The following is a 22,629-nucleotide window of genomic DNA, read 5'->3' as shown; positions in this document are numbered from 1 at the left end:
ATGTTCATTAACAGAAACTTGTATTATTGTTATATGTAGAATATATTTCAATCTAATAGCAAGTGTTCGTGTTTAATATTTCCTGCATAATTAAGTACTTAAAGCAATTTTGTGCTTGGTCAAATTCAATTTTAATTCCAAGCATCATCCATCCATCATCCAGCTTTTCATTCCGTCTTACCTAAATCTGTATTTTATCCATATTTCTTTCTATCCCTCCACCCATTTACGCAGCTATACAGTATATCCATTTACTTAAATATTCATTCAACTCTAAAATTTTTAATCCATGTCTCTATATTTCATTCTATCTTTCCACAAATCAACATATACATATGTCAATATATCTATCCATTTATCTACAGCAGTGCTTGCCAACCTTTTTTTGCCTGAGACCCCCTTTTCCCCTGGAAAATATTGTAAGGCCCCCTCCACATTTATTGATATTATCGCTCATTTAAGTTTGCAGTACACATGAAAAAAAAAAAAAGGTTTTCAAAAAACTGTGTTTATTACTATATCTAGATATGTTCATGCACAAATAATAGCCTAATGTAAAACATAAAAGCAAAACATCAGCTGGCCATTTGTATTGGGTACACCACCTTACAGTATATCGCATGAGTCTTCTGCAAATGTGTTATTAATTTAGACATCCTTAGGCATTCGTTAGCAAGAACTTTGGCGCAGAGAACGCACTGTGGTGAGAGGGGTCTGGATGCAGACCTGGTGCAGTGCAATCTAAGCTGCATCCAATGCTTTTTACTGGGCTCACCTAACCCCACCCCTAACCCTACCCGTCAGTGACGTCACTCACTCCATTTGAGAGCATTGTGTCTGACATTGCAAGGCTGAGTGATGCAATCTCAGCTTGCATCATAAAGGCTGCATCCAGATACTATTGACTGTAGCTGGGAAAATGGAATAATAGTTCTGTTAACTATCTTGGTATTTTCTGCATCTTTCTATCTTGGTATTTTGTGTTTTCAGTATTGGTCCAGTCATGGACCAATGATGGGTCCAGTATGCTTGGGTCATTACTAGGGCCAGACAAAATCTGTGGACATTTTTTGCTATTTCTGCTGAGAAGTTTGGTAAAAATCTGCAGATTTCTGTGAAATTATTTTGGGAGTATCATATCTAAAACATTAATATGTGAAATAAAAAATAATATCTTTTGAACTTTTATTTAATGTTTAAAATGCAAATCCAATTAGATTCACTTTATTCGGTAAACAAAGCAAGACCTACATGTAATACATTTACAAAAAGACAGAAAATATTGCTGTACAAACTGTATTATAAATAAATCAGATGAACATTTTTACATTAGTTAATAACATTACTGTAATTAATTAAAAAACTGAATAAATATAGATTTACACACATTTACTCAGAATTAAGGATGGGCTAAAAATCTGCAGAAAACCTGCGGAATTCTGCATGCACAGAATCTGTGTGTGGCCCTAGTCATACTATTAGCTGCAAAAAGTGAATCAGTGAGACTCCAGACTCCAGTGATTCAACTCAATTCAACTTCATTGTATAGCGCTTTTACAATGTAGATTGTGTCAAAGTAGCTTCACATAGAAGATTACAGTGATTTGAAACAGTTTCAGTTAAAGTTTTCAGAGTTTAAAGGGCCATGAAACCCCCCGTTTCAGCAGGATGTTTTTACACCTTTTGTTTGTAAAAAGTCAGGAAAGTGGGTGTGTCTAGCTCTGTTTGGGCAGGAGTGTCGGGGGAGGGAAAATGGGCAGGGTTTGAGTAAAAATGGGAGTTGCCATTTGGGCATGCGCTGCTGACCGAGGAAACACAAACACACACACACGCAGGGGAGAAAGACGTTTAATGTTTAATGACGATGAAATGTTTGATACCGCACCTCATATAAGAAAAAAAAGCCTCTGCATTTCTCTGTAACTCAGATGAACTCAGTAGGTCAGAAAGCCATGTGTGTGTAGACTATACTGTCACAAAATGAGGTGAAAATTCAACACGACGGTCGGCAAAAGTTTGCTTACAGTGTTTACGTGTTTACATACAGAGAGCAGCATTTACAGCGGATCTTTCAATATTGTAGTGATATTAACATACTGTAAACTAAGTAACTTAGAAATCATTTTGATTAAGGTCTGTCTTTAAACACTGAAAGAGTACTGCTAACCATACGAACTATAACTGTGCCATCTGAATGAACAAAGATAGGGCACTGATTACACACACTTACCGAATCTGTAGACAAGACAATCAATAATAACTGGAGCTGCGTCTTTTTTTAAAGGAGACGAGCAGCAAATCCGGATCTCACCATTGATGAGAAATGCTCTCGAGTAAAAAATTTTCCAAATAAATGCATTTCTGCTGCGTGTCGCGAGCACTGATCCACACGTGAGTCCAGCAGCGCTCTCATAAGAGAGAAAATGAAACAAAATCTTCACATTATGAAAGCAACACTGGCGACCCGTATTTCCAAACAATTGTTATTCTTTTCCCACTTCTTTTGGCAACACCACATGTGTTGTCTCTCTGCTGTCTTCACACTGTTTCAGGTACAGTCTAAGAAAGCTAGCATGCATATTAATGAAGTTGCAGCGCATACATAATGGAGCGCGCTGATTAGTTTGAACCAAGCCTTACTCATGAATGAATGCAACAAACTCAGAGACGTAATACGGGACACCCAGGTACAGATGTCCAGTCTATACGCTGAAATACACGCTAAGATCTGATGGCCATGACGCAGCTTCAAAAATTGTTTCAAACCAGAAGTACGAATTTGCTCGAAATAACGCAAAAACAACCAATTTTCACTTTTTAGTGAAATATGTGTCCTAATAGTGTTTTTTTAGCGGTGTGGGACACATATACAACTGTCAACAGCTCAAAAAATGTGTTTTGGTGTTTCGTGACCCTTTAAGTTTAGTTCGGTGAGTCTTTTTTGTGGAAATTTGTAATTACAAATGTGTCAATTTTTTGGTCAGCCAGGCCCAGGGTATAAAATGAACTAAGATCGTTCTTCTAAGCGTCCACTGCTAAATTTTTTTTAAATATGAAGCAACCCCCCACAGAGCTCACTGAGGCCCCCCTGTGGGCCGGGACCCCCTGACGGAAAACACTGATCTAAAGTATCTATTCTCTATTCTGTTCATACTTCCATTCATTCATCCTACAGTATTTCTTTCAGCCTATAAAATGATCTATTGTCAATCAATTTATCCTTCTACAACTGTCTGAATGAACTTTACTTTATGGTATATTTCCCAGTTTGATCATTAGATGCACTGTATCTGTAGCACTCTTTCACTCAAGTTAGAGGGTAACTTTGTTAAAAGCCATGAAAAAACAATATTTAAATCACAGGCAGGCCATTTATATTGCATGATAGGCCCTCAAGACACATATTTCATTATCGCTCAAACTGGAACACAGGCGTACTTACTGTAATTATGAAATGCGATATGTTCCCCTGGAGTTATGACTGACATTAAGAGTTTAAAACATGTCCTTCCAAAGTTAACACTGAGATCACTGTTTATACCACAACTTTCTAATGTAGCCTTCCCTTGAGAGCTTTTTCACAGGGAGTGTTATTCACAATATTATATACCCATAAGACATAAAACAGACGGCTTGAGTAGATTCACCTCTATATGTGCAGTCTGAAAGAAATCTGCCATCAAAGAAATAAATGAGCCAGAGAGGACGTGCGCTTAAAAATGGCATAACCTGAGCTTAATGCTACAGTTAATGCTACAGTTATGCTTAATGCTGATTTTAAGGTCAACGAAGTAGCAGCAGCAAACAAATAAAACAGATGCTAATGTTCTGATGTTATAACATGCTGAATGCATGAATAGCAAAGCTGTGTGATAGGGCTATTTTTTAGAAGTAACCAACACTGGAAGATTAACTCAAGGACAGTCTCTCCTCTTCTTTATAATGTCACACATTAAAGACGGCCAAGAGTTACTTCCTCGCCACTTATGATGTACATTCAGTGACAGACAATAACAAGGTCAGTGTTTCGATGGAACTTTAATGACAGCCAGCGTGCTGGGATTTGAAGACCTGAGTATTCGGTGAATAATATTCTCCATTTTGATTACCCAAGGGCCTTAGACTTAGTTTAGAACAGCTCTTGTGCGAGCACACCGTGTGCTGGCTGTGAAAGTGCACCAGGATCATTCAAGGATGACTTGAAAGAAATGTAGAGAAAAGAATAACGGCTAAAAGAACACCTTTACGAAGTATCAGAGAGTTCGCTGGAGGAAAATGTACAAAAGTGTTTTCACACTTCATTTCAGGACATTTTTGGCTTCATCTGTGTCTAGGAAGCATGGAAATGGGGCAATGGATTTTTGTAACACTGCCTTAAAATGCGCCAGGCTTTAAATGGATATTCCAAGTTAGCTCGACTGACAGCATAATGCTGATTACCACAAAAATTACTTTCAGCTTTTGCCTCGTTTTATCAAAACAAACAAAATATGCATTACAGTGAGGCACTTGCGATGAAAGTAAATGTAGTGAAACTGTAAACTTGATAATATAGCCACGAGACATGAAAAATTATACCGTGGAAATCACTAAAACTTTGATGATCACTAAAATGTAGGGTTATACTTAGCGGACATTTTATTAGGTACACCTTGCTAGTACCTTGTTGGACCCCTTTCAGCTTTCGATAAAGTGCATCAATTCTTTCTCACAATGATCCAACAATGTGCCAGGAAGCATTCCTTTAGGTCCAGATACTGGTCCTGGTATTGTCGGTACGTACTGTAAAAAATGCTGGGTTCCACATAATTCCTTCATGCTCCCTCAACACAAATCAATTTAGTTAACTAAATTGTTTAAACAAATTTAAGTGGATTGAACATAAAACAATTCATTTGTACCAAAAACATCAAGAATTGTGTTTTTTATAGCTTATTTTAAGCAAGTAGTTTGAACAAGCAGCAGAAATCATTTTTTGAGTGATAATTCAAATGTCCTGTTCCACCACATCCTATAGGTGCTTCACTGAGATTAGGGAGTGCATACAGATTACTAATTGTTTAAAACATTATCCTGTTTGGAATCCATTTTTTTGATAGGACCACATTTAGAATAAATGTCATAATGTCATTCACCTAAAATGAAAAGAAATCTTTCATCATTTACTCACTCTTTACTTTCACAATTTGTATTTGTGAGTATAAAATATTTGAGTTTCTTACTTTTGTTGAAAACAAACAATATATATGTAACAATATATATATGCTGGTTGCAAGTATTTCGGGTCCCAAATGTATCTAATTACAGACTGTCATGCAAGATGGTATTACAGTTAGAAGAACAGAGACCAACTGAGCTTTACTGATTATAGTGCAATTGCATTAAAAAAATTTTTTTTGCCATTTTTGTTTATCTCTTTAGTTTAGGCTAACTCATTAGCAGTTTGCACAGTGATGGTTGCTTAGTAACAAAACTGTAAGAGTACTGTCAAACCTGATGGCACAATTTAAGATTTCCTAAAACTAAAGGTAAAATATGATTTTGTAAGATATGATAGGAATCCCAAATTAAGTTTTGCTTCTGTAATACGAATTTGCAAATAAAATGTAATGCATCATATCTTAAGTTTAGACCTAAGATTAAAAACTTATTGTACTATGCCATCGGGAGACTGTCATTTTCAAGGAAGCAGTTTGTTGTAAACAGCCATCACGAGAATCGACTGTGCAATCGTTACAAGGTCATTGTGATGAGTGGTTATTTAAATTACAGGGTTTTTTTTTTTGTATCAGCTCAAGCCAGTCTGGTGATTCTTCTCTGACCTCTGGTATTACAACAAGACTTTCACACACTGAACTACTGCTCGCTGTATATGTATAATGTCAAATCCACTCTTTTTGAACCTTAGAAATACTTGTGTATTAACATCCCAGTAGATCTCAGCTTGAAGAAATCTTGTTTGGCACCAACAACCACACCACGTTTATCACCATCATCTGAAAACAACTTTTTCTTTCATATTGAAGCTTGGCTTAAATTTTCTTGCCCACATCTGCATGCCTAAATGCATTGAGTTGTGCTCATTACATATTATATATTGCTGTGATTAAATATTTGCATTAATGTGCAGCTATGGAGGTTAAACTAATCATATGTCCAGGTTCTTTTGTATGAAATTCCTTCCAAAATGTATACAAACATTTTTTTTTTTTGAGAAAAGACAAGAGGGATATGTAAACTGAGAGAACACCAGAATATTAGGAGGTTGAAAACAAGGACAACTTTAGGAAGTTTGTGCATGTCTGTATGGTGCGAAATTATGGAACAGTCTAGAACAGATTCTCATCCAATATCAGGATATTAATTAATTTAAAAAGTTGTATAAAAACATTATTAAGGGATCCACTTTCTTTAAACCTTAGAAATACTTGTTTTAAAATGCTGTATGACAAAATAACTCCTGAACCCTAAAATAAAATCAATATGACCAAAAAACTAGAAATTAACCCAGAAATGTATTTAATTATACACGTTTGTTTTATCAAACCTACAATAATTGATTAATTTTGCTTTATTTTATTAATTTCTGTAACCTTGAGATGAGAACCGGAGGACTCTTTAAAATTCTTTATGACTAATAAATGTATAGGACCACCCTAATTTTAGAAGCAATTTAGACTGGATTAATCCACTAAAAACAATTCTACTGAATGTGACCCTGTGAAAATGATTAAAAATGTCAGATTTGGATTTTAAATCTTATCTGAGTCGCTTGGTATTTTATGCTTATGAATCTCCAGTGTGCAGTTACGCTGTGAAATCTGCCAGCGCCGCACTTGATGAATGCCTTTTTATGAAGAGCACAGCAAACGATCAGCATCTGGGAAATGATCCTTGAACTTGGATTAAAAGCTATTTTATCAGGGCAAACAGCAAGTACTCTTTAGAATGAGCATCGCAAAGGTCACTGTAGTCATGCATATGACATTTGGCTTTTACATATCCTGTCCTCTGATCTGAACTGCTGATTGGACGTGTCTGACCTCATCGCACTGTTGTCCTTGGCTGACCTCTCTAGCTCACCCTCAGTAACCTGGAGCTTTGGCCAACTCACACAGAGTATGTTTACATGGGCACAAATACTCTAATTTAAATATGATCAAGACAATACTCTTAAACAGGGATGGGAACAAATATATTGAAATGTATTTTAAAATATGTATTTTGGTATTTTAAAGATACTGAAAAAGACTTTTTAAAAAGTAAGCATGAACCTTCTTTGCAAACCTTTGCAAACTCATTCACTGTTAAATGTGAAGTAAACAATATTTGACAGCAACCGCTTTCCTCTGAGCAAGTTTTAGCAGATTCTCTGCCACCTTGTTCACCTCTAATCTTACCGTACATGAGTAGATGTCTATACATTTTTTACTTGTTTATTTTTCATCTATTTAGTATATTTTTTTTCTACAAATTTCATACAGAAAGCCCTGTTCACTGCAGATAATGAGTTATAATAGTACTAAATGTGTTGATTATGTTTCCACCCATTGTGTGGGCAGTAAAATAGATATAATCTCTGTATAATGATTATTTAACCTCTTAACATTCTTATATTTTAAAAAGGTGATATATGAAGTGTTTAATTAAAAACAAATTTCAGAGAATTTTTCATAAATTAGTTTAGTACTCTTTAATAGGCCTACTCAAAGTATATGACTTCTGAAAACTAAAAAACTTTGGTTTTAGACATTTCTATCTGTAATTTTCATATCATTCCTTCAATGCACAACATAAAAACATGATATTTTAAAATAACTAAAAATGGAGTTAACGATTTTTGCAAATAAACTATATATATATATATATATATATATATATATATATATATATATATATATATATATATATATATATATATATATATATATATACTGCTGATGCAGTACAACCCGAGTCAGGTGTTTTTGACTAGTCTGTATAGACTGAATTGCTGTATTATTAAATATTAGAGTTTCATATATTGGTCCCATTTTGACATCTTTAGACAGACATTTATTCCTCTTCATTAACTAAACTACTGGAAATTTAAACAGCCAGTAAAGTAATGTAGGTATCACCATGATGTGATGCATACTTTTTTTCCATAATCTAAGCATTATCCACCTACTTCAATATAAATAAATATTCTGTTCTAATCTCAAACCTTTTTCTAAATAACTAAGAAAGCTTCAATCACAGGCCGCATTTTTAAAATGTCATCATGTAGACATCTTACAAAGTATTTCATGACTAAAGTCATAATCATAGTAAACACAAATCTTGTAAAGATCACCACTCGCAGCCAGCCGGATAAGAGAACCCTAAGGAATTGTTCTCCCATCATAATTTATTCAACCAAGTTTAGCATTTGTTGTCATGTAGTGCAGCGTTATGTTTTCTTTCTGAAAATAGCTAATAGATTTGCTAGAGAAAGTATTTTTTGTCAGTTGTGGCTTACTTTTAAATTGCCTTTGTACAGTAAAAAAAATGGTCTATGATGAGCACCATTTACTTGCTTGATACAAAAAAAAAATTTCCAACTAGGCATGGCCCAGTCAAAGATTTTGACGGTATGATAACCTTGGATAAAAATATCACTATTCAAGTTTCACGGTATTACTGTATTTTGATTACTGCTCTAAAATATAATACAACTGGTAAAAAAAAAAAACCTTTTCCCATTGAACACAATATACATTATATTTTAAGATACATTTCAAATATTTTGGAACAGTAAACATGTCAGGCTAAATCATTCAAATAAATCATTGACTTCTGTCTCCATTAGTTTAAAAACACAGATTTATTTACAAATTGAAAAGGCATCTTTGGATATCTTTCTTTTCTTTGGATATAAGGTATAAGCAACTATAAGCATGCTGGAATGTTGGTGTATAAGTGATACAGTATAAATAAAGTTGTTTTTCAAAGTTTTGCTAAATCGTGGGCTGTGATGAGGATGCTCCTTTTCTGCTGGAGATACCGTTGCCATAAACAGCTGAATAAAATAGCTGTTTAAAAAAAAACTACTTATATTATAGGAACGCTATTACAGAATATATAATGTATAACAGAAAAGTTAAAATGCTTAATTTCAATTTTTTTAACTTTTCCAAACATCTGTAAACTTTTTTGGTACCCATAAGAGCATTTACCAAGACCGTGTCTCTACCTACCACAAATAAAACAAAGCATTGAGTGCCGCCATGAATACTAAAATTGATAACACTTAACAATAACAGTACATGACTAATAATGTACTAATATGTAAACCAAATGTTACTTTAATATTAACTAATGAGTTAAGGCATGAGCTAATCATGAACTGCAACACGAGTCACATGTGTTCATGTGTAAATAACGACTACCATAATAACTTGTCAGTTCATGTTTGTTAATTAATGTATTTATTAACACGTTAGTTTAAGCTAAATGTAACCGAACTTACAATAAAAATATTCATTAAAAGTGCAACTTGACCAACATAAACTAACAAGTTATAATGTATCATTATGCCATGACTTTACTTTGAGGGGCACATTATTATTAAAAACTCCATTATTATAAACATCATTATAAAACTCCTGTAATTAAACATAATGGTCACGTCTGTCAATAGCCTGATTACATTAAAAACAATAGAAAAGTGTTCTGTCTACATCATAATGAACAGTTTAAACACAGGAGTTCATGAGCTTTTAAAAATGTCTTAATAATAATAATATTAATCCGCCCCTTCAAGTAAAGCCATGACATACTGATACATTAACATCTCATAAGTTTATGTTGGTCAAGTTGCACTTTAATTAACATTCTTCTTCATAGGAAGGGTTACATTTAGCTTAAACTAAAGTGTTAATTAATAATTTTTTAGCAGCACAACAATCAGCGGTTTGATCAAAGAGAACACATCCACCAGTAAAATGTGTAAAAACAAACTCTAAAGTGTGCTCTGAAGCTTCTGCAAAATGTGTAGTTTTTAGGTTTGTTAAGCCAATTTTGCGTAATTTCATGCACTGAAAAAAGTGTTGCATGCAGAACTGTTGCAAACAATTTCTTTGTGTTGAATTTAAACAAACAAATTAAGTTTAATAATGTTCAACTTAATTTGTTTGTTTAAATTCAACACATAAATTGTTTACAACCACTTAACGTAAAAAAAATTGAGTAAATCCAAGGAATCATCTTTGAATAATTTTTTTCAGTGTGACCACACATCCTTACATTCTCAAGAGGGGTATTTTTTATTTTCTAATTACTATTTTCTAACTACTATTCTATGGACTGGAGAAACTATGATATCAGTTTGTATGCAAAAATCCGGAAGCTAGATAGCATTTTACCCGTTCTGGTTCACCTCGTCCCAAAGTCAATGGGTTTTTTGAATGGGATTTCAGTTAAATTGCTTGCATAAGGATCGTGGTTACCGCAAACTCAAGATACAATCATGTTTTATTCTACGACATTACATTCCATTCTTGATATTTTCAACCGGCTTCTTTAAGGCTTCTTTAAAAAGACTGTTGCTTACAAGTTGCTAAATTGGACAACAGACGATGTGAAAGACATTATGTCATCGAGCTGAACTGGTCTGGAACAGGGCCTGCTTGCATTTGGATTTGTCTGTTATTTAAGTATTTTCATAAATAGTATTTAAAGTTTGTAGTATTTTTCTAATTGGAAATTCAAATTGTGTGTAGATAATGCCTTCAATTGTAGAGAGTCATGACTGCTTACCAGTGCATCCTGTCTCTTTCCTGCTCTCAGTAATGCAAATGTGAGTAAATTTGTAAAAATTCATAAATATCGACTTTCATTTTAACGTGATCAATTGATTTTTGGTCGGTTTTTTTTTTGTATTTTTTTTTCATTTGAACACATTTAACTCTCATTTGATAACTGCAATATTTACACTCCTCTTTAAAATTTATAGCAGATGTGACTGTATGGGCTGCTTTTCCCTGTACTGTGACAAAAAATAATATTGAATGTTGTTCTGTATCCATGATGGAATTTGCAGGCATTTGATAAACCTGTCCCTCGTGCCTCATTACTAAGGTAACCGGGCTGTTTGCACGTTTGCAATACACTTATTTAAGTATGTCTTATAATAATACTCTGTAGGCACATTTACAAAACATACAGTACGTGTTTTAAAACTTTTATAACAACTGTAAAGCAAAACAAATATATTTCCCACGTTCAACTTTCCAAAAGGCACGTAGGGGGTATATACGGCTGTGTTTTTTCCACATTTGTATTTGTTTATAATGCATGTGGATAATAATTTAATAAATCAAGAAAGTAAATCTGTCATGGACCATATTACAAAAATAAGAGTGAAAAGTTGTCGGAAGCAGGGTGGTGCTGACATCACAAACGAGTGCCCTAAAGGCAGTGGAGCCTGTTTATAGCCTAATGTTAGCTTTTCAGTTCTTGCGTTTGCATTTAAAATTTAAAAGTGATAAAAGTTATATTTTCGAGTGATGATTATCCGGTTGAACAAAACGTGTAAGTGTAATGAACTGGGTTTGAATGCAGAGCTTATTGTTTGCAATCTTCTAAAAAAGCTATGGGAAAATCCTATGGGGATTTTATCAAGCAAACCATTTTTATGCTAGCAGCCGACTGGCCTACAAGGTGGCATCAGAGTTCCTCCGCTCTATGGGTTTCTTGCAACATGTTTGTTATATATTTTTTTGATAACTTTCAAATAAAGACATGACATTTGTCTTTTACAAATCCTGTCCTTTGATCTGAACTGCTGATTGGATGCGTATGACCTAAACGTGCTGTTGTCCTTGGCTGACCTCCCTTCTCACCCTCTATAGAAGTAACCTGGAGGATTGGCCAACTCACACTGTGACGTTGCGGTCTGGGCAGCTGTCTCCAAAAGTGCCCCCTTGCTCCTTGAAGGTGATGAGGTTCCAAACAGCCACCACGGTGTCGTCAGGCACGTTGAAGTGGAACAGCTCCACGCTGGCAAAAGAGCGGTAGGCGTTGAGCTTGCGAGGCGTCCGGGTGAAATAGTCAGTGACAAACAGGCAATCTGGGGAATGGAAGAAGAAAAGAGTTATTTAGATGAAAGATGGCAATCTCTGGCAATCAACTGGATGAGGAGGAATCTGGGTGGTTTGCAGTTTGGTTGACCTTCCTTCTCAAAACTCCACCAGTGATTTAATCACACTTGCTGTGGGTCATGCGTGATTTGGCTTCGATTCAAAAACCCAGACTCTATGCAAAATTAATTTCGTTGCAATCCCTCAATACAAGGCCAGGGAGGAAGCAGCAAAATGACATTTGCAATCTGCCTTAATGAGCCGTGGCTTCCTATGGCTCTATCGTCAGAGAGCCTAATGGCTTCCAATCTCCTTGTGATTTGTGGAGGGAAACATTTACACCCAACTGCCCGGCTGCTTCGCTGATATTCATGTATTCACTTTATGTTTAATGCACACATGCAATGTATTGCAGTTTGTTTGCACCAGATGAGTATCTTCACTAATACTTGTGGCTGCCTTTTCATCATGGAGATTATCTACAGCTGTCAGCTGGACAGTACAGACACATAAAGACTTATTAAATAAAAGTTAAAAGTTATTTAGAGTGCTCAGCATAATTGAGTACACCCCATTTCAAAAATAAATATGTTTATCCATTTCTCAGTAAATATGGCCGATGCGTTTTGGTGCATTTAAACAAATCAGATTAGATATATTTATTAAAATAATATTTTAGTCACCAAATATATTTAGAAACTGAAAGATAATACAATTAAATTCAACAAAATGTTGCAATAAAATATTACAACAAAATTCTACAAAATTTTAACTAAATTTTTTTATTATTTTGGTTCTCTTGATTTTACCTCTTTTATAAATTAGTATTTAATATTTTTTTTATGACATAAATTTGGGTGTACTAGTTTTTGGACCATTATCAAAAGTTATTTTGTTAGATAAGCTCCAGATTTGGCCTCAGTACTGACTAATTTAATGTACAGTATAAGGACAAATATAATATAATATAATATAATATAATATAATATAATATAATATAATATAATATAATATAATATAATATAATATAATATAATAAGGGCTGTCAAATGATTTAAAAAATTAAAGTGATTAATCACATTTTTTTTGTAATTAATCATGATTAATCACGAAACGCCGCATTTATTACAGAAATAAAAACACAGGCATGTAAATGCCATCAATCAATGCCAACAACAAACAAAATGCTTTCCATGTTGGCTTCTAAATGGACTACAAACACACACACACACACACACACACACACACGCATGCACGCGCACACACACACATAACACGCGCAGGGCCGGTGAGCGAGAGGGATCCCTACAGATTCATCAACAAGCACGATCGTGTTCATCAAATTTGCTTAAACTAAGCATTCTAAACTAAGGCTGTATTTCACAAGCAAAAATTCTGACACACCAACATGAAGGAGACACATTTGAGGGCTCATGGACGCAGATGTCTTTGACAGTTTGTAAATTTATCTGGCACTTTCATTCACATGGACAGTAATACTCAGCGTTGATGATTAAGATGATTAAGAGTTTACCATTTAAGCAGCGATTTTTGATTACCTTAAATGATCACGCGAGTCTCGAAATGCGGAGGTTTTTCCGTTCACCATGCAGTAACAAATTCCATTAAAACATCCTTAATGAAAATATGCTGAATGAGAGTGAACTGCTGAACTGTAGATAAAGTCTAGATATTAAAAATGAAATACCTGAAATTGCAAGAAACTCTGGGGGAAATGCAGGATAGCCTGGTGATGCGACATTAATTGTTTTATACTGAAACTTTCCTTCTAAAAGCACATCCTTGGTCTTATCCAAATTTCTTTGCAAGTTAAACACATGCAGGACTGAACTGGCGCTCTATAGGCAAATGGCAATCACAGTGTTTTATTCATCCGGAAGGCCGAGGACCGTGAGGGAGGGGGTGGGTGTAGCGGATGAATGTAAGGACCGGGGTGTTCGCTCACTATTCTGCTGCCCGAGGCATACGCCCAGGTCGCCTTTATGGACGCGCCAGCCCTGAACACACGTCGGCCACAACAAGAAATAAAAAAAACTGCAACTGTGTTATTTGCATTATTTTTTTTTTTAAAGCGTTAAATATTTCAAATTAATTACGTCCGTTAATGCGCTTATTTTGACAGCTCTAAATATAATATAATATAATATATAGTACAGCTTCCCATTAACAATATGAATTTAAGAGATAGATTTGTGAGGGGTGTACTCCTGAGCACTGTACATGCTGAATAGGGCCAGACAGGATTTGTGGACATTTTATTTGGTATTTATATTAATTTTGTTAAATATATATATATATATATATATATATATATATATATATATATATATATATATATATATATATATATATATATATATATATATATATATATAATGTGTGTGTGGGTTTATGTGGATTAATTTTAGGAGTATTGTAACTAAAAACTTAATATATGAAATTAAAAAATATATACATTTAAAATTTTTATTACTGAAAAATCACTTTACAAACTATTGTAAATAAATCTTATTAACATTTTAATATTACTTCTATTATATCACAATAATATACTCAACAATGGGCTAAAAATCTGCAGATTTCTGCATACACAGATTCCGTGAGCCTAAGCTCCAGAATAAAGCAAAACATGTACTAATGTTATTTTTAGTAATGTTATTATTTATTTAAAATAACACTTTTCTATTTAAATATATATCTTTAAAATGCAATGTATTTTTCTCATGGTAAAACATAATATTTAGAATTAATACATCTACATAAAACTTCAGTTTCACATGATACTTCGAAAAGCAGTTTAATATGCGGGTTTACTGTAAAAAAAATTATAATAAAAATTATACATCATCTATACATAAAAACCACTTCTAGCCACATTTTAGCTGATTGTGCAACCTCTCTATTAAAAGTGTCAATGTCAGTATGGTTAAGTATAAAGTACTATAGTACTTTTATGTGGGTGCCTGATGATTGTGCCTTGGACCCATTTGGTAATATTTATTATTATTATTATTATTACTTATTTATTTGTTTAGGAAATGTCGGTTCTCACATTCTGATTTGTAATTATTAAATTGTTAAAATGACTATAATTAAAGGAAATATTCTTAAGAATAAAATAGTAGGTATTCTTTAGAGGAGTGTACATGCATTATGATGCTTTAGTGTCAAATGGTCCTAAAATGACAACATTATCGTTTATCACAATAAATTTTGGCTCTATATAGCGTAACACAAAAAAAAGATATCATGACCGGCCTATTTTATGCAATAAAAATTTCTTTCAAAATAATCATTAATTTACTATATGTTTATAAAGAGTTTTATTATTATTATTATTATTATTATTATTATTATTATTATTATTATTATTATTATTTACTCACTTACTGTATTTGTGGTGTTAATGTATCTGTTTAAGTTTAACGCAACCACCCTCATCAAGGTTTACCTTGTTATACCATAGAAAATAAAATATAAATATAAATGTATAATAAATTAAATTCTGATCCAATTGCATTTATCTTCGAAAAAAAGCATTTATTTTGCAGAGTAGCTTTATTTAATTGAAGTACTTTAAAATGACTGGCAAATTACCACATTTAAGTAGCTTTTGAGACAATGGCACACACAATTAGAACAACAATAATAGCATTCACTCCCAAAAATAAATGCAGCCGATGTCCTTGATACTTTGCACGGTGTATGTTGCCAAAATAATTCTGAACAACCTGGCCAAGGAGATCTGAAATCCCATACCCATCAATACCGAACATCCCCAAAGCTCAGAAGCAGCAATGCAGTGTAAATACCTCTGGAAATAGTTTGTGTGCGACACAGAGAGAAAATGAGAAGAAATGTATTAGGTAGACCAGCTGGATGAGTGAAGACAAACGACAGCACCTGTACGTCGGTTCTAGCCGTCTGTTTAATCTCTTTCCCGTCGAACCCTTTGCTTCTGTTATTAACAGACATAACAAATCAGCCGGCTTGACACTTTTATTAAGCTGATGGACTCTCAGAGGTATGACGCCAGTATGGCCTCTTCATCTGTTAGCTCAGACAGCAGAGCACATCCCACTGATGGGCTTCACGCGCAATCACTTACAGTGCGAATAAAATTACACTGTGAAATATAGTGGATATATAGCCACACCATTTGGTACCGTGTGAACTGCAACCGTGTTCATCGGGTTGAGATGTAGCAGTTTCTAACAACTGCCTCACTAGCTAAAATATATTACAGCTCAATTTAAGCCAATTTTATTTATAGAGCTCTTTTCACAATAATTAGCATTTCAAAGCAGCTTTACAAAACATGCACATTATTATTTAATAAAGTTAAGGAGTTGTGTATACGGTGGACTGTATATATTTATAGTTAGCAAGCAGTTATACAGAATACTGTAGTGTCATTTAAAAAAAGTTGATGTCTATGTGGTTAAAACATTTTAAAAGGCACATTTTGACATATTAAATGCAACATATATTTTGAACTTTTTCCTAGTGCATCTACTTACCCAGAAATGAAAAAGGTAAGGAACTGTCAGCTCCACACCCAATACATCACAGTATTATAAAGAGCAAACCATTACTGGCATGAAATTTAACAGAAATGTAAGCCATGCAATAAAAAAAAAAAAAGAAAAAAAAAAGTACGTGACTGATATTTTATTCCCACTCGATCACATTTTTTTAAATGACATGTACAGGAGGTGGCGCTGATCAACAGCAGGATTAGTTAAAAACCATGACGTAAAATACAATAACAACTTGATAGTTATTACAACTATCATTTCGAAGGTGTCCAAATGTGACTCTTTATACGCATAAAGCTGCCAACCGGAAGTACGAAGCATCCTCCTTAGCAGAATGCATCCTCACAAAGCATTCTGGGTGATTTTTCGTTCCATGAAAAGAGTCTATAGCAGCTAGTAATTTACATTATCTATGTCAAAACAACATTAACAATGTTTTATTGTGCATGTACAATTCAAAGTACTTATCAAATTATAAGTAAAAAGAAGCCCTACAAAAAGTACTCAAGAGTAGTGAGTAATACCTTGTTCTAACTATATAACGTACGACACGACAAGATTGCAACAAACAATTGGGCTGTCTGCACCAAATGCGATGCAATGCGGTATGACAAAAACATTTAAGTATCAGCCACTGCACTCCAAATGAAATCTTAAAGATTATAGTCTGATTAAAGATACCATATATTGAATTGGTTTAATATTAGAGGTGTAACGATTTACCGTGGTACGATTTATTGCGATGCAAAAATGTCACAATATGCATCGTGGCGTTATGACGATTTTTTTACGTAATTACGTCCGTTTTTTCTTATTAGTTGAGCTGTTTGCACAAGAGCTACAGTACGTTCCACCTGCTGTCGCACAAGAGTTCAGATTGCTTGATCTAGCAGCAGCAGTATTGTTAGCAGACCAAGGTAAGTGGAGTTGAAAAAGAGGATGACCCATCCTCTCAAAATCGGACGTCTGGCAACATTTCGGTTTTAGTCTTTAGACTCGTCCGCTTTTTGACACGCATACTGGGTCAAACATAGCCGAAGTTTGAAAGTCTTTACAGTGATTTGATTTACATACTTTTCTCAGCGACATGGATACCTCCTAATGGTGTTGAAAGAGTCAAATACTGTATTTATAAGGTACAATTCACCCAAAAATATCATTCTGTCTTCATATAATGATGTGTTCGCGACCGAAAAATCACACATGACGTGAGCTGACTGTGAGCTTTTACTACAGAGGGCGGACTACTTAATGATAGACGGGCGCGTGTCTATCATTAAGTAGTTCTGTTCTTCAGTGAACAGAACCTGCAAAGGTTGTGAGTAACAGGTAATAAAGTTATAAATAACATTCAGTTTGTGGCACAAAGTGATCGTTTAGGAGCCGCGTGGGAAGTTTGAACAGCATAAATGAAAATTAAAATGAAAACGAAAGCATACATTACATTTAAATAATCATATCGCATTTTAGAGTTATGATTAAGACAAGCATGAACTCTTTTGAGCACAGAGGTACACAATAATGCACGTCAACATGATAGTGCCTACATCAGCAGCGCGAAGAAATAGTAAACCTGTTTAAACCGCTGAAAAGGGCCACGACTGTCCTGTCTGATGAAAAGACAGCCAGTCTGTCACTCATCGTCCCCAGCATTAAGACAGTCATCCATAAAAACCTCTCAGACAAATACACACAAGTTCAGGATTATCTTATAGAACTGCTGACTACTTGGAAATGTAGATTTTTTTATTTTTTGCGCAAACAAAAAACTGCAAGTGACCAAGCAAAGCCTTAAGGTCTGTTAAATTCAATTGAATAGAAAGCTATTATTATTTTTGCAACTTTACTTAAATTGTTCCTTACTTTTGTCTCTGTCGTTTTAATAATGTTTTATAAAAAGTTTTAAAATTGTTTTATTTTCCAGAGACAGGCCTGTTATATTTATTTTCTTAAAGAAGGTTCAGTTTTAATGAAAGAAGTTGAAACAAAAGAAATACATAAAAAATAGTTCACTTGGTAATTTAAAAAACATTTTTTAATAAAATTTGCATTTCAGTTTCATTTTCAATTTTTATTCCAAATATTGTAATACATATCGAATCGTGAACATTATATCGTGATACACATTGTATCGCGAGCTGAGTGTATCGTTACACCCCTATTTAATACCTTACATTATTATCTGATATCTACATAGTATGTTTATGTTGTTCAAAAAATCTTAATAACGTTACTCCATAAAATACCCATTCAATCATGTCTATGATTGACCATATATGAATCGTGTTGCTGAACAAAGACAAAAATAAACCCAATCAAAGCAAAGTTAACCTATTTTGCTCACCAGATCTGTTGTGGATAAAGGCCTAATTATAATTAAACTTGACAAAAGAGAGTGATAGAGATTTATGGCGTTGTATTTTGAAGCTACAGTCAAAGAAAACACATGAACAGATGTCAGTTGAGCTGAGTGATTTGACACAATTCAGCAGTCTATATGTGTTTGTTGAAACATATGCATCAAATTTCACAATAACACCATAAATTAACAAAAGATGTAACTAAACATACCTTATGACTCTTCAGAGTGGAGATGAATAAATGTGTAATATGTAAAACTTGCAGTTTGCATCCTGAGGCCAGTTTGAACGTGCCTCCTGCTGTTGTCGTCTTGGTGCTCACGTTTTCAAAATAAAAGTCCCACATCCAAAGTAAGTGAAATATATGCTTAAAAATAACTAAGCGGGGAAAGTTATCATTGTTGTCTCAATAGAAAACGTTGTTGCTTATCAAACGCAGCATGAGGCCTGCATATTAATGATTTCAGAGATTTTTTATGATCTCAGAGCTTGATGACATGACTGCTTGTTCGGAGGGCATGGCCCATGAGTCTTGTCACTGTTTTTTTTTTTTTTTTTTTTTTTTTGTCTTCTGATTGTCCACCGGGATTTTACACTCATGGAATTTATATGAAAACAAGGAAACAGTGTTGTCTGAGGCTCACATTAATATATCTTTTATCATTCTACTATGGGTTGAAGTACTCAGATTTTTATTATAGGGCACCTTTAATACATATTTAAACTATTTAGCTTTATTAAAAGTACATAGGCTAATTGACTGACTTCATTTTTTTAAAAATTGCTAATTATTCAATTTTCAAGATCTGAGGTGAACTTACACTGGTAGCATTTAACACTCAATAAAGCACATAATCTGTGCCTGAGGAGATAATTGTCATAACAATTGCTGTTTGCTGTTTTGCTGCAAAGTCACGAAAATTTGAAACATTTTTAAAATATAAATTTTGTGCACCGCTGACACAGATGGTTCAGACAAAAACCAGTTTTAACATGTAAAAGATTCATTTTATTGTTTGTCGTGTAAAGACATTGCATGTTCTGTAGTTAGGACACAATGTTATGCTGTGAAAATCATTCCACACATACCCTGCAAATTAATCCTTGAATTGACTTAGGAGTCACAATGACCTGTGCACCATTTTGACAGCAGAAAATAAAAATCTAAACAATGTTTTTTATGACTTTATTTCTAAAATGACCCAACATAAAAAAAAAAAAATAATTTGTTTGTTTTTTTTCACATTTAGGTTCCAACAATGGGCTATATGCACACAGATTATTTTATTTCAGTCAGCCAGCCTCAGGGCTTCCTGTTAATTGCCATCCCATACAAAATTGCAGCGTTTAAGATCTGATTTCTTTATAAAAAAAAAAAAATACATTTTAAAAAACTGTGATTTTTTCCCTTCCAGACTGAAATGCGATATAAATTCAAACAAGAACACTGCATTAAATTATATTTTTCTGCACCATGTCTTTAAAATATGGAAATTAATTTTACCCCAGTATTTTCAATAAAATTTTCAGCGGAAGCCTGCTGCTAGTGACATTTTTTCATCTCTTCTAATGCTTCAACAACCAAATGAATGATTAAGTCAATTTTAACTAATTATATTTGAATCTTTTGAATGTATTTACAACATCAATGCTGTAAAAGGAACCTTACGAAATTGAAAATAGTCACATAAAACTTTCACCGGAAGTTTATCATTGGCTGAAAACACTAGCTGTGCAAATAGCCCATTGTTCTACAGGTCAATTCTTACCCATAAAACCATTTTACTCCACAAAAACTATTGGCAGAATAACAAATGTCCTGGTTCGGTCTAGAAGTTGTGAACTCTTCCTTTCCATCACTGTCAGATTCAGTTTAAACATGTAAGGCTTTATTCCATTACTTGTCATTTCTGAGATTTGCTTTGTTGTTATTTTTATGTTGTATCTGGAGGTCTGAATGAAAGCAGTAATTTATTTTCATTTAAATGGACACACACAATAACAGTGCATTTTTGCTCTCACCCAAAAAGGTGTCAATTTTACAAGCTACAAAAAAGATCTCTAGGGTTTAGTTTTTTTTAGCTAAAATTTCACAGAGACATTCTAAAGATCACATTCTGATCTTTAAAGAGGCATAATATGTCACTTTTAATGCTTTAAAGACCCTTTAATTAATACAACTCCAAAATTATTCAGTGAATATTAAAAAACACTAGAAACTGTTGGAGTGAAATGAATTCAATAGAGTGATTCACTGTACTTTGCCAAACAAGCATTTGTGTCAGATGGAAACCCCACTGGTGGCCCAGTCAGAAGTGGACAGGCTGATTACACATCATGTCAATCAGGAGCAAAGGCAATGTCATGTTGTTTGACCATAACACAGGCTGATGCGAAGGACGCAGGTGTGTCAAAATATACAGTGCGTCCTTTTGTCTTGTCCAAAAAACAAGTGAAAGATATCTATGTGTTTTGAAAGCACCTGGGAAAACAATCCAGAAATTACACGTTTACACAATTTATTCACTCACACACAGCCACAACAGAATTGTTCACCCAAAAATGACATTTTCCTCATTATTTACTTAATCATGGTGAGTACACTGTAAAAACATGCAGGGTTCCACACAAATCGATTAAGTTAACTTAACACTTTTAACAAATTAATGTAGATTAAACAGAAAATAATTAAGTGTTCCCAATGAACTATCAATAATTGTGTTGATTTAGCTCATTTTAATTAAGTAGTTTGAACAAGTAAAAAAAAAATTTTTTGAGTTTATTTTAAATAGATGTGTAGCATTGTTTTATATTTTTTTCTGAAAAACACTGATCATTTTATTAGAAAAATTTTTTTTTGTCAGCGGTGGATTACTTTGAAGCTGCAGAAATATGGAATTTGGACTGTCTAAAATGGTCTACATTGAGTTCCATTTACTTGCATTAATGGGGCTGGAGAAAAGAAAAATGGGAAAAAATCCAGTAATTACAATTTTTTACTTTGGCTGAAGAAAGCCAAAATTATGGCTGAAGAAAGAAAGTCAGTAAGCCTGCATTTGTAATGCATTATAAGGGTATTCTACCCTGGCCGAGAGAGCTTAACATGCTGCAATTTAAAAAAACATGTGCAACTACAAAAAAAAACACCAGCAAATTAAGAAAAGATATTTATACGTTTGACAACACACATCTTGCATATTCTCACAAGGCCTACACATTTAAAAAAGAGAAGCATTTTCCCACAAGCAAACAATTTAAAAAAGCTCGCTACACTCTCACAACACAAAAAGAACAGAACACAAAGGAAATGTTTCAAGGGCTACCAAAAACGCGACGGATGACGCCACTGTGCCGTGACTATTGCACAGTGAAGTTGTAGCTGATCTTTGAAAGGTACATTTTTTGTTTGGCTATTTTAATATCTTAATTTCTGTGTCTTCAGTATATATTAGCCTTCTGTATTAGCTGGGAGTCGAACCAGCAACCTTCTTGCAGTGAGGCGTCAGTGCTAACCACTGAGCCATCGTGCCGCTCCACTGTAAGACTAGACATATTATTTATTAGAAAATAATAAATATTGCTGTATATACAGACTGCATAGAAAGTGCA

General features: G+C 33.9%; 1 protein-coding gene across 4 annotated transcripts in view; it reads right to left on the bottom strand.

Annotated features, from left to right (window-relative positions):
• Positions 1-22,629, bottom strand: part of tmem8b (transmembrane protein 8B) — a 304,341-nt gene that overhangs the window by 180,580 nt on the left and 101,132 nt on the right. For 3 of the 4 annotated variants that reach the window (XM_087253922.1, XM_087253923.1, XM_087253925.1), the window contains exon 2: positions 11,902-12,091. In XM_087253922.1, coding sequence (XP_087110048.1) covers positions 11,902-12,091 — 190 coding nt within the window. Of the gene's footprint in view, positions 1-11,901; positions 12,092-19,231; positions 19,343-22,629 lie in introns of those variants that run through there. The other variant, XM_087253924.1, reaches the window with a different exon arrangement.

Source organism: Danio rerio, chromosome 5 (assembly GCF_052040795.2).
Source record: "Danio rerio strain M-AB ecotype USA chromosome 5, GRCz13ab, whole genome shotgun sequence".
Classification (NCBI taxonomy): domain Eukaryota; kingdom Metazoa; phylum Chordata; class Actinopteri; order Cypriniformes; family Danionidae; genus Danio; species Danio rerio.
Note: the sequence above shows the minus strand (reverse complement) of the source record. Positions and strands in the feature narration are given on the sequence as shown.